General features: G+C 43.3%; 1 protein-coding gene across 1 annotated transcript in view; it reads left to right on the top strand.

The window, feature by feature from the left end:
- The window catches only part of TUBGCP3 (tubulin gamma complex associated protein 3), a 94,907-nt gene that overhangs the window by 7,597 nt on the left and 74,481 nt on the right, over positions 1 to 12,829 (top strand). The window contains exon 2 of the mRNA XM_033177213.1: positions 11,780 to 11,887. Within this exon, the coding sequence (XP_033033104.1) occupies positions 11,780 to 11,887 (108 nt within the window). The remainder of the gene's footprint in view (positions 1 to 11,779; positions 11,888 to 12,829) is intronic.

Below are 12,829 nucleotides of genomic sequence, written 5' to 3' on the forward strand. Positions count from 1 at the left end.
TCTCCTGACCTCGTGATCCGCCCGTCTCGGCCTCCCGAAGTGCTGGGATTACAGGCTTGAGCCACCGCACCCGGCCTCAATGATACTTTTAATATTTATAAAATTAATACATACTCTGTAAAAATTCAGAAAGTGTGGAAAAATGTAAGGAAAAAAATAAAAACGATCCCGACCCTGTGACCCCACAAAACATTTTAGGTTTCATTTTGTCCCTTTCCCCACTATGTAGGCATTCCCTGGATGCTTGCTGACACAGTGCACCTGTGTCTGTTTTAGCTAGCGTAGAGGCAGAATGATGGGGGGTGTGAGTCCTGAGAGGATGTGGAGAAGAGCAAGCCGGACGCGAAGCTGGAGGTGAGCTTGGTGTGTTCCAGGAATAGCAGGAGTGAAATGTGGGGAGCGAGGGGCTGGCTCCCTGGGCTGGGGCCAGGAGTTTGGGTTCTATTGTGAGTGTGATGGGGGGTGAATGAGTAGAGTGATGATAATATTTATATTTTAAGAGGATCGCTTTGTTGGGTGCATAATTCACTCTAAGGGGGCAAAGGTGGAAGCAGGTGACCAGCTCCTCAGGAGACTTCCTGTAATGGGATGGTAGCTGTGGAGTGATCATATTTGGGATTTGCTTTTAGGAATAGAACGACAGGATTTGCCGTTCTAAATAATTACTTAATAGTCTGAAAATGTCTTTATTTCCCTTCGTGCTCCTATTCCCGAACTCTTGGATCATCAGTCAGAGATATTTTGGTCTGAAGTGTTTTTCCTCAGCCCACTTTGAAGGTATTCTTTCATGATTGTTGAGAAGTCTGGTGTTAATCCATTTCCTTACTCCTTTGAAGTTGTATCTGGTAGCTTTTAAGATTTTTAAAAAATCTTTTATGTTCTGAAATTTTGCAGTAATGTGTCTAGGTGAATTAATTTACCTGAATTAACACTTGGATTAAGCAGAGTCATCAGAGATCTACATCTCTTCAAACTGAGGACTTTTTCTTTTTTTAAAATTTTTTTTTTTTTAAAACTAGTGACATACTTAGAAATTTTTTTTTTTTTTTGAAATGGGTCTTGCTGTGTTGTTTGGGCTGGTCTCAAACTCCTGGGCTCAAGTGATCCACCTCAGCCTCTGAAAGTGTTGCAATTACAGGCGTGAGCCACCATGCTAGGCTGACTTTTTTTTAATGATAGAAAAATTTTACTATTTTATTCTTCTTCATGATTTCTAACTGTTCTGTCTTTTGTTGTGTTTGATTTTTCCAGCTTGCATTTAAAGTGTCCTTTAGTATATCCATTCTGCTGTTTAGCCCATTAAAAAAATTCTCAGTGTTTAGGTTCACAGTGATTTCCTCTGTGCTATCATTTTGCCTTTGTGCTGGCAGCCACCGTCCTGTGTCTGTGGATGTCCCCGCTTCTAGAATTTCGTGTAAATGCAGTCATACAGTGTGCAGTCAGAAGTTTTGAGACTTGTTTCTTTCACTTAGCATGACGCATTTGAGGTGCATTTACAGTGCCCTATCACTAGTTCATTCCTTTTCATTGCAGAGGAGTGTTCCATTGTGTGATGAACCAGTTTATCCGTTTAACCAGTGAGGGACATTTGGCTTGCTTCCGTTTTTGGCAGTTATGGATAATGCTGCTATGAACATTCATGGACAGGTTTTTTATGTGAACATAAGTTAGTTTTGTGGGATAAACACCTACAGGTGGGGTTGCTGGGCCTCGGGGCAGGTGCATGTTCATTGTTTTCAGAAGTTGCCAGACTCTCTTCCATTGTGGCTATGGCTGCTTTGCCTCCGCACCAGCAGTGTGGGAGTGCTCCAGCGATGCCATGGCCCCACTGGCACTCAGCAGTGTTTGTGGTTTTTATCTTAGCTGTTCTAGCAAGTGTGTTGTGATATCTCAGTGTGGTTTTAATTTTCATTTTCCTAGTGATGTTGAACATCTTTGTGTGTGTGTGTGTTTTGCCATTCATATGTCTTCTTGGTGAATTATCCGTTCAAAACTTTATGTCTTTGTGTTTTGCGAATATTTTTTTCTCAGTATTTTCATTCTCTTAACAGTGTCTTTTGCAAACCAAAAATTTTTAATCTCGATGAAGGCCAATTTATGAATTTCTAAAAAAAATGGGTCATCATTTTGGTGTCATGTAGGAACTCTGCCAAACTCAAAGTTGCAAAGATTTCTTCTTTTGTTTTGTTTTATTTCTAAGAGAGGCTTATGTTTTCCTCTTTTATTTGAGTTAATTTTTGTTGGGGTGATCAGACCCAACATGAGGTCATGGGGGTGACGAAGTCTGGTGGAGTCAAAGGAAGGAGAAAAGAGAGTTTGATAGAGAAGGTGGGTCGAGGGGTCCATCGCTAAGTGTGGAGGCTGTGAAGGTCTGGAGCTCTGGAAGCCCAGACTGTTTATTGGTGATCAAACAAAGAAACAGGTGGTGAGAATGTGGGGGTCGAAAGGTCATGTTGCATTAAGCACATGATTTATAGCTGTGATGGTTTAGCATATGCTCTGCTACTTGAGATAATGGAGAGCAGGTTCTTTTAACTCAAGATACAGTGGATCCTGGGAGAGCGAGGAGCCAGCAAGTCTAGACACATTCCACAGCCACGAGCCCTGGATTCTATCCAAGCCACGAGGGGTTTTATGCCCTGGGCTTAAATTATGGTGCATCAGGGTAGCCTTCTTCCACCCTTTAGTGCAGAGATTGGTGTTCCAGAGGCCACAAGGGGTTTTAGACCCTGGACCCCGGACATGTTCCAAGACTCTTTTACATGATGTCAGACATGCCCTGCCTCAGCTTCTCCCAACACTCAGCTTTTCCCAACAAATTTTCATACATGGCATGTGATACAGGTTGAAATTCATTTTTGAGTTTACCAAAGAAAGCTTTTCCCCCCTCACATTTTAGTTGCTTTCTTATCTTGAAGACTAAAAGTTTTAAAACGGACCTTTAAAAAATGTTGATGCCATGGCCCCCCACTCCAGACTGCTAAAATCAGAATTTGTGAAAAGTGAGTCTTGGCATTAATATATTTAAAAAAAAAATGTTTTATTTTAGAATGATTGCAGACTTACAGAAAAATTGCAAATATAGAGTTTCTGTAAACCCAGTACCATTTCATCTGTTATTAGCATCTGACATTCCCGTGGTGCACTTGTTAGAATTAATTAATCAATAATGATACACTAGTATTAATGAAGCTCCGTAGTTATTCAGATTTCCTCCGTTATCACTCAGTGGCCTTTTGCTGTCTCTAGGCTCCCTCTAGGAACGTTCCATTCCATTGTCTGGTCTCTTTGGGCTCCTCTTGAAATTGACAATTTCTCAGACTTTTTTTTTTTTCACGATCTTGAGAGTTTTGAGGATTAAAGGTTATTTGTAGACTATCTCAATTGAGTCTGATATTTTTATCATGACTAGACTGGGGTTGTATATTTTTGGGAGGAAGACCCCTGAGGTGAAGTGACATTTTCTTTTTCTTTTTTTTTTTTTTTTTTTTTTTGAGACGGAGTCTCGCTCTAGCCCGGGCTGGAGTGCAGTGGCCGGATCTCAGCTCACTGCAAGCTCCGCCCCCCGGGTTCCCGCCATTCTCCTGCCTCAGCCTCCCGAGTAGCTGGGACTACAGGCGCCGCCACCTCGCCCGGCTAGTTTTTTGTATTTTTTAGTAGAGACGGGGTTTCACCGTGTTAGCCAGGATGGTCTCGATCTCCTGACCTCGTGATCCGCCCGTCTCGGCCTCCCAAAGTGCTGGGATTACAGGTTTGAGCCACCGCGCCCGGGCTGACATTTTCATCACATAATATGGAGGGTACCTGCCACCAGGGTGATTCATCATTCTTGAAAGTGACCTTCCTCGCTTGGCTAAGGTGTGTGCGCCAGGTTTCTCTGCTGTGAGTGACTCTTTTTTTTTTTTCTGCTTGTGTTGTGCTCTTCGGAAGAAAGTTACTATGCCCAGCCCACACTTACAACGTGGAGTTATGTTTTAGCTATTTCCTGGAGAGTGAAGTGTCTACATAAATTACTTAGCCCTTATTATCTTTTAAATTTCTATAAGATCAGTGGCAATACCTCCTGATTCTGTGTCTTGTCTTGTTTTTCTTGGTCAATCTGGTAAAGGTTTATCAATTCTATTGTCATTTTGTTTCTTTTTTTTTTTAAGAATCTAGATTTTAGTTTCATTGATTTTTTCCTCCCCACCATTTTTTGTTGTAAATTTCACTGATTGCTGTTTTTTTTTTAATTTCCTAATGTATACTTTGTTCTTTTTCCAGATTTTATTGTATAAACTGAGATTATTGATTTGAGATCTATCTTCCTTTTTAAAGAAAGCATTTTATGCTGTAAATTTTCCTCTAAGGACTGTTTTAGCCACATCTCGCACATTTTGATATGTTGTGTTTTTATTTTCATTCAATTCATTTTCTAATTTTCCTTGACAGTTTTTATTGCCCATGTATTTTTTTTCAACTTTGTTGAGGTATAATTGATAAATTCAAAATGTATATATTTAAGGTGTGCAATATGTTGCTTTCATGTATGTATGGATTGTGAAATGATTACCACAGTGAAGCTAGTTAACATGTTCATCAGCTCACCTCGGTACCCGTTTGTGTTTGTGTGTGTGTGTGTGTGTGTGTGTGTGGTGAGAAGAACCTATGATTTACTTGCAGCAGATTTCAAGTACACAATCCATTGTCACCAGCTGCCGTCCCCATGCTGTGCGTTAGGTCTCCAGAACTGATTCGCCCATGACTGCAAGTTTGAAGTGCTTGCTCTTGGAGTAAGAAGTTGCATTGCTTTCTTTTACTGCAACGCCTTGAAAGTACGTTTACTGCAGTTTGAGGCTTTTCCCTGAGAGATTTCTAGGACCTTTATAGAGAAAGAGAAAGGAGTAGCAGTTTTCCAGTTTGAGGTCTGTTCTCACCTTTCTTCAGACAGCTCAACCTTGCTTCCATTAAATTTTTTAACTGTTCAGAATTACATTCATTCCATGAATTTTTAAATCTTGTAGTTGTTACTGTGAAGGTGCAATAAAATATAACGATATAAAACAACCTTTTAAAGTTTAATTTAAATAGTGAAAGGGACATATATAATTTTCCTATGACTACTGTAACAAATTACCACAAATTAGTTCATTTATCCCCCTGTGTTTCTGGAGGCCAGAGCCAAAGGCATTGTGGGCTAACTGCAGGTTGCAGGGCTGGGCTCCCCCTGGAGGCTCTGGGGGGTGCTGTGTCGCCTTTTCCAGCTCTAGTGGCTGTGGCGCTCTTGGCTCATTGGCTCCTTGGCCCATGTGTGTGTTGACTGACTGCCAGATATTTGGAGATTTTTCAGATACCATTCTGTTAAGGATTACCAGTTTAATTCTGTTAGTGTTAGAGGACATACTTTGAATAATCTTATTGTTTTCTGTTTAATCAAACTGCTTTGTGACCCACAATTCAGTCTGTCCTGAACGTTCCACGGGCATTTGAATAGGGTGTGTGTTGTTTGGTTGTGGGGTGGGCTGTTGTGTGAATACCGATTAGGTTTAGTTGGTTGTTGGTGTTCAAGTCTATATCCTTGCTCGGTTTCTCTTCACTTGCTCTTTTGATTACTGAGAAATGCCCCTTGGTATCTCCAGATGTATTTGTGAATGTCTGTTTTTCCTTTCAGTTCTATTAGAGTTTGCTTCGTGTGTCTTACAGCTCTGCTGTATGGAGTGTTCACATTTAGAATTGCTATGTCATCTTGGTGAATTGCCCTTTTATCATTTTGTAGTCCCTTCTTTATCCTTGTTAATTTTTCTTAGTCTAAAGTTTACTTTGATAGAAATACAGCCAGTTCACGTTCACTTTGAATAGTGTTTTTGTGGAATATCTTTCTTCATCCTTTCATTTTTAAGGATGTCTTTCATCATGTCTCCGTTGGGCTCCTTCTCGACAGCACATAGCTTTAAGGGGTGCCTTTTTCCAGCTTCCTCTTCAGTGCTGCTGCTCTCACTCTCTGGTTCCCAACACACTTCCTCATGTTCTGGCTAAAATCCAAAGCCCCCAGCCCGCCAACCTTGTGATGGAGTCTTGGGGCCATTATTGGTTCTTGCCAAGTGTGGAATGGGGCAGTCCACTGTGGGGGTGCCCCTGAGTGAAGGTGGAAGGGGCCGGTAGCCTGGCGCAGGGCTGGGAGAGCTGTGGTGCTTCCTCCCTCCCTCCCTCCCTCCCCACCTGGGCCCTGGCTGGGGAGGCTGGGCCTGGATTGGAGGTGTTTCCGTGTTCGCTTGTTTGTGGTTTGGGTTTTGGAGTGTTCCCGGCCCCAGCTGGTGTCTTGGGCAGCAGACGCAGAAACAAAATATCAGAAAGCAAAAATGGGGTAAGGCACTCCAGGTTTTCCTTTGATCCATGAGTTTCATACCCAGTCTGCTTCTCTTACCTATTGTTCAGTCTTTTTAGAGGTGTTTTATGTAAATTTGCCAGAGTTTTACGTTTTTTGCCATCAGTAGTGGAGTGTGCTTACTCTGTCTTGACTGAGATGACTTCTGTCTGTAGTTCCTTCTTTCAAGTCAATCCTGTTTATTTTCTTTACATCTTTCAGGGATTCTTCAGTTTCTGTTTCACCAAGAGTGCCCTTCTTAGATCCACTTTTCTGGTTTTGTTTATATCTTCCTTAAATCCTTTCTTACATTTCTGGGGATTTTGGATTCTCTATGGATTGGGCAGGGGGAGCCACACTGGGAGCTCAGAGTGCCCACTTGAAGGTTCTCTGTGGATTGGGCGGGGGGCGCCGCACTGAGCTCAGACAGCTCACTTGGATTTCCAGGTGCCACTCATAGTTCCACTTCCTTCCTCGAATAGAGAACAGTGTTGGCTTTTGCTGGCAGATGCAGCTGGGCACTGCCCTGTTGGGCTGCTCCTTTGCATCTCCGGTTGAACTGGGCCCAGCACTCAGTGGTCGGGGGCATGGGGATCTGGAGGTATCTACTGGTGGCTTGACTTCTGGAGTCCTAGAAGTTGGGTACACAGGCAGGCTATCCCACCCTGGGACCAACTCCAATTCACTTATCGAAGTGATTGCTTTACTAGGAAGGTGGAGGCTTTCCTAAATATTTCTTCCTGACCCTTGACATTCTTTTGCTGCTGAGATTGTAGTGGGGAACCGTTCTTCTCCCAGATCCCTTGTACTGAGGGTGGGAGTTCCTCAGATTGGGAGTTTGCCTCTGCAGAGATGAGAGCCTGGATTTTTTCATGGGGCTAAGGCAGTTTCTGTGAACCATGTAACTTCCCAGGCCCTTCCCTTATCATCCTTTCTGTCTTCTGTGACTTCTTTGGACATCTATTGCACTCTAGGTTTCTCCCTCCCCGCTTCTGCCTGGCCTGATCTGGTGATTTCCTTCTCTTGGCTGTCTTAATTTCCATCTTTTTGCCTTTTTGTTTTTGTTTTTGAGAGACTTCTTCAATTTTAAATACAAGCTTTCTACTTATTTTAAAAAACATCTGCCTTCATACTTTTAATATTCAAGAGCTTGTCTTCTCTGAATTTATGGCATCCTGTTTTATTTCATGGATGTGTTATGTCTAATCTCGTAGGCCATTATAGCTTCTTTGTTTTTGTGCATATTCCCCCCATTTTCTTATTTCCTATGTTGTTACTTTTTCTTAGAGTTTCCTTTTTTCCTTCTTGTGTTTGTCTCTTTTTTGTGTTAGATGATACCCTCGGGTGTCTGGTGATACCTATTCTTTTCATCTTTAAGAGTGGAGTTGTTGGAAGGTCTTGGCTAGGGCAGCATTTGCCCTGTGATGAGCTTCCTTGTGGAGGACAGGCACATGTTATCTTATTGTCCTTTACGGATACTGTGTTATTTGACAATTGGGAGGTTTTTGGCACCCTGCGTTGAGCAAGTCTTTAGGCACCATTTTTCCAACAGCATGCACTCACTTTGTATCTCTGTGTCATATTTGGAAACTCTCACAGTATTTCACACTTTTTCATGTTATATCTGTTACGTTGATGTGTAACTTGTCTTTGATGCTACTATTGTAATTGTTTTGGGGTGCCATGAAGTGCACAAACTTAATCAAAAAATGTTGTGTATGTTCTGACTGCTCTGTCAACCAAGGGTTCCCTGCCACGCCCCCTCTGCTCAGGCCTTACTGTTTCCTGAATCACAGCAATATTGAAATTAGGCCAGTTAATAGCCTTACAGTGACTTTTTACTATTTAAATGAAATTAGTAATCAACAGAAAACCAAACACCACATGTTCTCATTCATAAGTGGGAGTTGAACAGTGAGAACACATGGACAGGGAGGGGAGCAGCACACACGAGGACCTGTTGGAGGGTGGGGGGGTGAGGGCGGGAACTTAGAGGATCGACCGGTCACTAGGTGCCGCCTACCAGCATGGCACACGTATACCTGTGTAACAAACCTGCACATTCTGCACATGTATCCCGCTTTTTGTTTTTTAGAAGAAATAATAATAAAAGAAATTAGTGTTCAAGTGAAATGAAGAGTAACATGTCTCTCACTTTAAATCAAAAGCTAGAAATGGTTAAGCTTAGTGAGGAAGGCATACCAAAAGCTGAGATACGTGAGAATCTAGGCCTTTTCTGCCAGTTAGTCAAGTTGTGATTGAATAGGAAAAGTTCTTGAAGGAAATTACAAGCGCTATTCCAGTGAACATAGGAGTAATACATTGAAACAGCCTTATTGCTAATACGGAGAAAATCTGAGTGGTCTGGATAGAAGATCAGACCAGCCACAGCATTCCTTTAAGCCAAAACCTAATCTCGAGCAAGACACTAACTCTGAAGGCTGAGAGAGGTGAGGAAGCTGCAGAAGAAAAGTTTGAAGCTGGCAGGGTTTTTTAGTTTATGAGATTGAAGGGAAAAAGCTGTCTCCGTAACGTAAAAGTGCAAGATGAAGCAGCAAGTGCTGATGGAGAAGCTGCAGCAAGTCATCCAGATCTAGCTGTGATCATTGAGGAAGGTGGCCACTCTAACAAGAGATTTTCAGTGTAGGTGAAACACCCTTCTATTGGAAGATGCCATCTAGGACTTTGATTGCTAGAGAAGAGAAGTTGGTGCCTTCCTTCAGAGCTACAAAGAACAAGCTGACTCTCTTGTCTGGGGCTAAGGAAGCAGGTGACTGAAGTTGTTGAAGCCAGTGCTTGTTGACCATTCCAAAAATCCTGGGGCCCTCAGGAGTTCTGCTGAATCGACTCTTCCTGTGCTCTAGACATGAAATGACAAAGCCTCCGTGACAGCACGTCTTTTTATAGCATGGTTTACTGAATATTTTAAGCCTACTGTTAAGGTCTACAGCTCAGAAGAAGATTCCTTACCGCTCGTTGAGAATGCATCTGGAGTTATTTCATGTCTGCTTACACGCATCTGTTCTGCAGCCCATGGGCCAAAGAGTAACTTCAACTTTCAAATCTTTTCACTTAAACACATTTTGTAAGGCTATAGTTGCCATAGATAGTGATTCCTCTGATGGATCTGGGCAAAGTAAATTGAAAACCTTCTGGAAAGGATTCATCATTCTAGAGTTAAGATCATTTGTGATTCATGGGGGGAGGTCAAATTGTCAGCATTAACAGGAGTTTATGGGAGGAGGTCAAATTGTCAGTATTAGCAGGAGTTTGGAAGAAAGTGATTCCAGCCATCATGGATGACTTTGAGGGTTCAAGCCTTCAGTGGAGGGAGGAACTGCAGATGCGGTGGGAATAGCAAGAGAAGTAGAATTAGAAGAGGATCTTGAAGATGTGACTGAACTGCCACAATCTCATGATAAAATGTGAACGGATGAGGAGTTGCTTCTTGTTGATGGGCAAAGAAAGTGGTTTCTTGAGATGGAATCTACTCCTGCTGAAGTGCTGTGAACATTGTTGAAATGACAGCAAAGAATTTAGAATGTTACATAAACTTAGTTAATAAAACAGTGGCAGGGTTTGAGAGGATTGGCTTCAGTTTCAAAAAGAAGTTCTACTGTGGGTAAAATGCTGTCAAACAGCATCACATGCTACAGAGAAATCTTTCACGAAAGGAAGAGTCCATCGATGTGGTAAACTTCATTGTTGTCTTATGTTAAGAAATTGCCACAGCCCCTCCAGTCTTCAGCAGCCACTGCCCTGGTCAGTCAGCAGTCGTCAGCATCAAGGTGAGGCCACCGCCCTGGTCAGTCAGCAGTCGTCAGCATCAAGGTGAGGCCACCGCCCTGGTCAGTCAGCAGTCGTCAGCATCAAGGTGAGGCCACCGCCCTGGTCAGTCAGCAGTCGTCAGCATCAAGGTGAGGCCACCGCCCTGGTCAGTCAGCAGTCGTCAGCATCAAGGTGAGCCCCTCCGTCTGCAAAAAGATTGCGACTTGCTGAAGGCTCAGATGATGGTTAGCATTTTTAAGCAAGAAAGTATTTTTGAATTAAGGTGTGTATATGTTTTTTTCTTTTTAGACATAATGCCGTTCCGTACTTAATAGACCACGGTATATTAAACCTAACTTTTATATGCACTGGGAAACCAAAAAGTTTCATGTGACTCACTGTTTGTGATATTTTCTTTAATGTGGTGATTGGAACCAGTTGTGCAGTATCTCTGTGGTCTGCCTGAATTGGACTAAGACCCATCTGCTTGTTGGGGATCCCCACCCATCACCGTTTGTCTCTCTTCTCTCTTGGGCTGATCAGTTTTCCCATAAACAAATTGCGCATCCTGGCATTCTGGGAAGGACTGGGGTTCCCTGAGTTGTCTGTTACCTTTACTTAGTGACCGGGGCTACCTTAGTGTCCATCCAGACCAGGCTTGCTGGGCGGGTCTCGGTGGTTGTCTGGCAGTGTGGGATTGGGTGGAGGACCCAGGAGTCTCTTTCCATCCAGACTTGCAGCCAGGTCTCCCCCTTCAGCCCTGCTTGCTCATGCGTCCTGAGAGTATCCAGTTCCTTTCCTGAGCCTGCTTGGGCTCTGCAGTGGGAACTGTATTTCTTCTTGACATTTGTTCCTCCCACTCCCCTCTCCCCATTCTTAGTGTTCAGGTTTCATTGTCCTCTTGAATCAGTTACCACACATCCGTCTGCAGTCCAGCTTCTCACATTTTTTGACTTCTCTCTGATTCCTTTCTGCCTTGTTTTCTTTGTCCTTGTTGGTTTATGCTTTTAGTTTTAAAAACTCCTTTATCCTCAGTTTTAGGATGTTTTTGAAGGGAGTGGAGGCACATTTGTTTAAGCTGTCATCTTCATCTAGAGGTGCAAATGCCAATTAACTGTGTGTTTTGACTGTTGAGTGACCCTTCCTGGCTTTTTGTGTCTGTTGGCCTGGGAGCTTCTCAGAGGCTGTCTTGACCCGGCCTCCTGGGAGCTTCTCAGAGGCTGTCCTGACCCGGCCTCCTGGGAGCTTCTCAGAGGCTGTCTTGACCCGGCCTCCTGGGAGCTTCTCAGAGGCTGTCCTGGCCCGGCCTCCTGGGAGCTTCTCAGAGGCTGTCTTGACCCGGCCTCCTCCTCACGCTCATGTATTGGGATGCGGCCCTTTCTGTTCCTTTTCTTTGCGTGATTTACTGAACCCGTTTGTTTTCTGTCATCTAGAATTTTTCAGACTCTCTGGTGTGTTACTGTTCTCATTCTTATTTTAAATTGAACTCTTATTTCATTCATTCATTCTGTTTTGATTTCTTAATAGCTTTTCTGTCCTCTCAGTTAAGACCTCGGGGAAATGGAAGATAGATGTTATTACTAGTTCACTGTTCTTGAACTGGAAGCTTCAGGTGACCAGAACTTAAGCTGGTTGGTAACAATCCACACCCTTTTGTCTGCCTTTCAGCGGATGTAGCCCAGCAGTTCCAGTATGCTGTGCGGGTGATTGGCAGCAACTTCGCCCCAACTGTTGAAAGAGATGAATTTCTAGTAGCTGAAAAAATCAAGAAAGAGCGTATGTATTTTTCTTAAATGTCATGTGGTGGATTCTTAAACTTGTCAGAGCTTAAGCAGCTGTATGTATGCATGTCTGTAGGTGTGTATGTAGTTCCCAAGCACATTTTAATATTGGTACAAATTAAGGACAAGTCAATTCTGTTGTAGAGTCAGAACTATTAGAACATAGTACTTTAGAATGTTTAATTCTGGGATGGTGCATAAAGCTTTTGCAAATCCTGGCACCTTAGAGAAGAAAGCTTTCCATTTGTTAGTTCTTGGCTGGTGAGTAGATTATCTGATTATCCCTGGCAGGGCTCTGCCGCCCCGCCTCGCCTCTGGAGAGCCTGCGTGGGAAGCTCGGCTCTGAGTAATGAGCCGCCACACATGAGCAGTCCTGTTTGAAAGGCGGTTTTTGCAGGTGGCCAGCTCTCCATCCTTATAGTTCTCTGGGCTGTATAACCGAAACGCGGTGGTACTTTTCAGCTGGCCTAGAAAAGAGGCCTGCGCGAAGGTCAGTGCATTTCCTTGCTGGGCCTCCCGGTTAAACTGCCCAAGTGGAGTAGGCGTTGGCCTTGGGTGTCAGTAATAACTCCTTCTACAAGTTCATTTGGCCTTGGGTCTCAGTAATAACTCCTTCTACAAGTTCATTTGGCCTTGGGTCTCAGTAATAACTCCTTCTAGAAGCCCATTTGGCCTTGGGTCTCAGTAATAATACCTTCTAGAAGTTCTGCATGGCACAGTTTTCCACACCTGGTGGTTGCATTATGAACTGTGTTTGGCCCATGGTCTATGGAGGTCCCATTTTAGAACTGTGTGACTGCACTGGATGGCAAGTCAGCTGGGGCTAGAGTTGAAGGTGTGACCCAGAGAACTTCACCTAAACATAGTTCAGGGCTGGTTTAGCAGTGGAAGTCTGAAATGATCCATCTGCTGTTACGATGCAGAGCACTGGGGAATA

The sequence above is a fragment of the Trachypithecus francoisi genome, unplaced genomic scaffold (assembly GCF_009764315.1).
Source record: "Trachypithecus francoisi isolate TF-2019V2 unplaced genomic scaffold, Tfra_2.0 Lachesis_group18, whole genome shotgun sequence".
NCBI classification, from domain to species: domain Eukaryota; kingdom Metazoa; phylum Chordata; class Mammalia; order Primates; family Cercopithecidae; genus Trachypithecus; species Trachypithecus francoisi.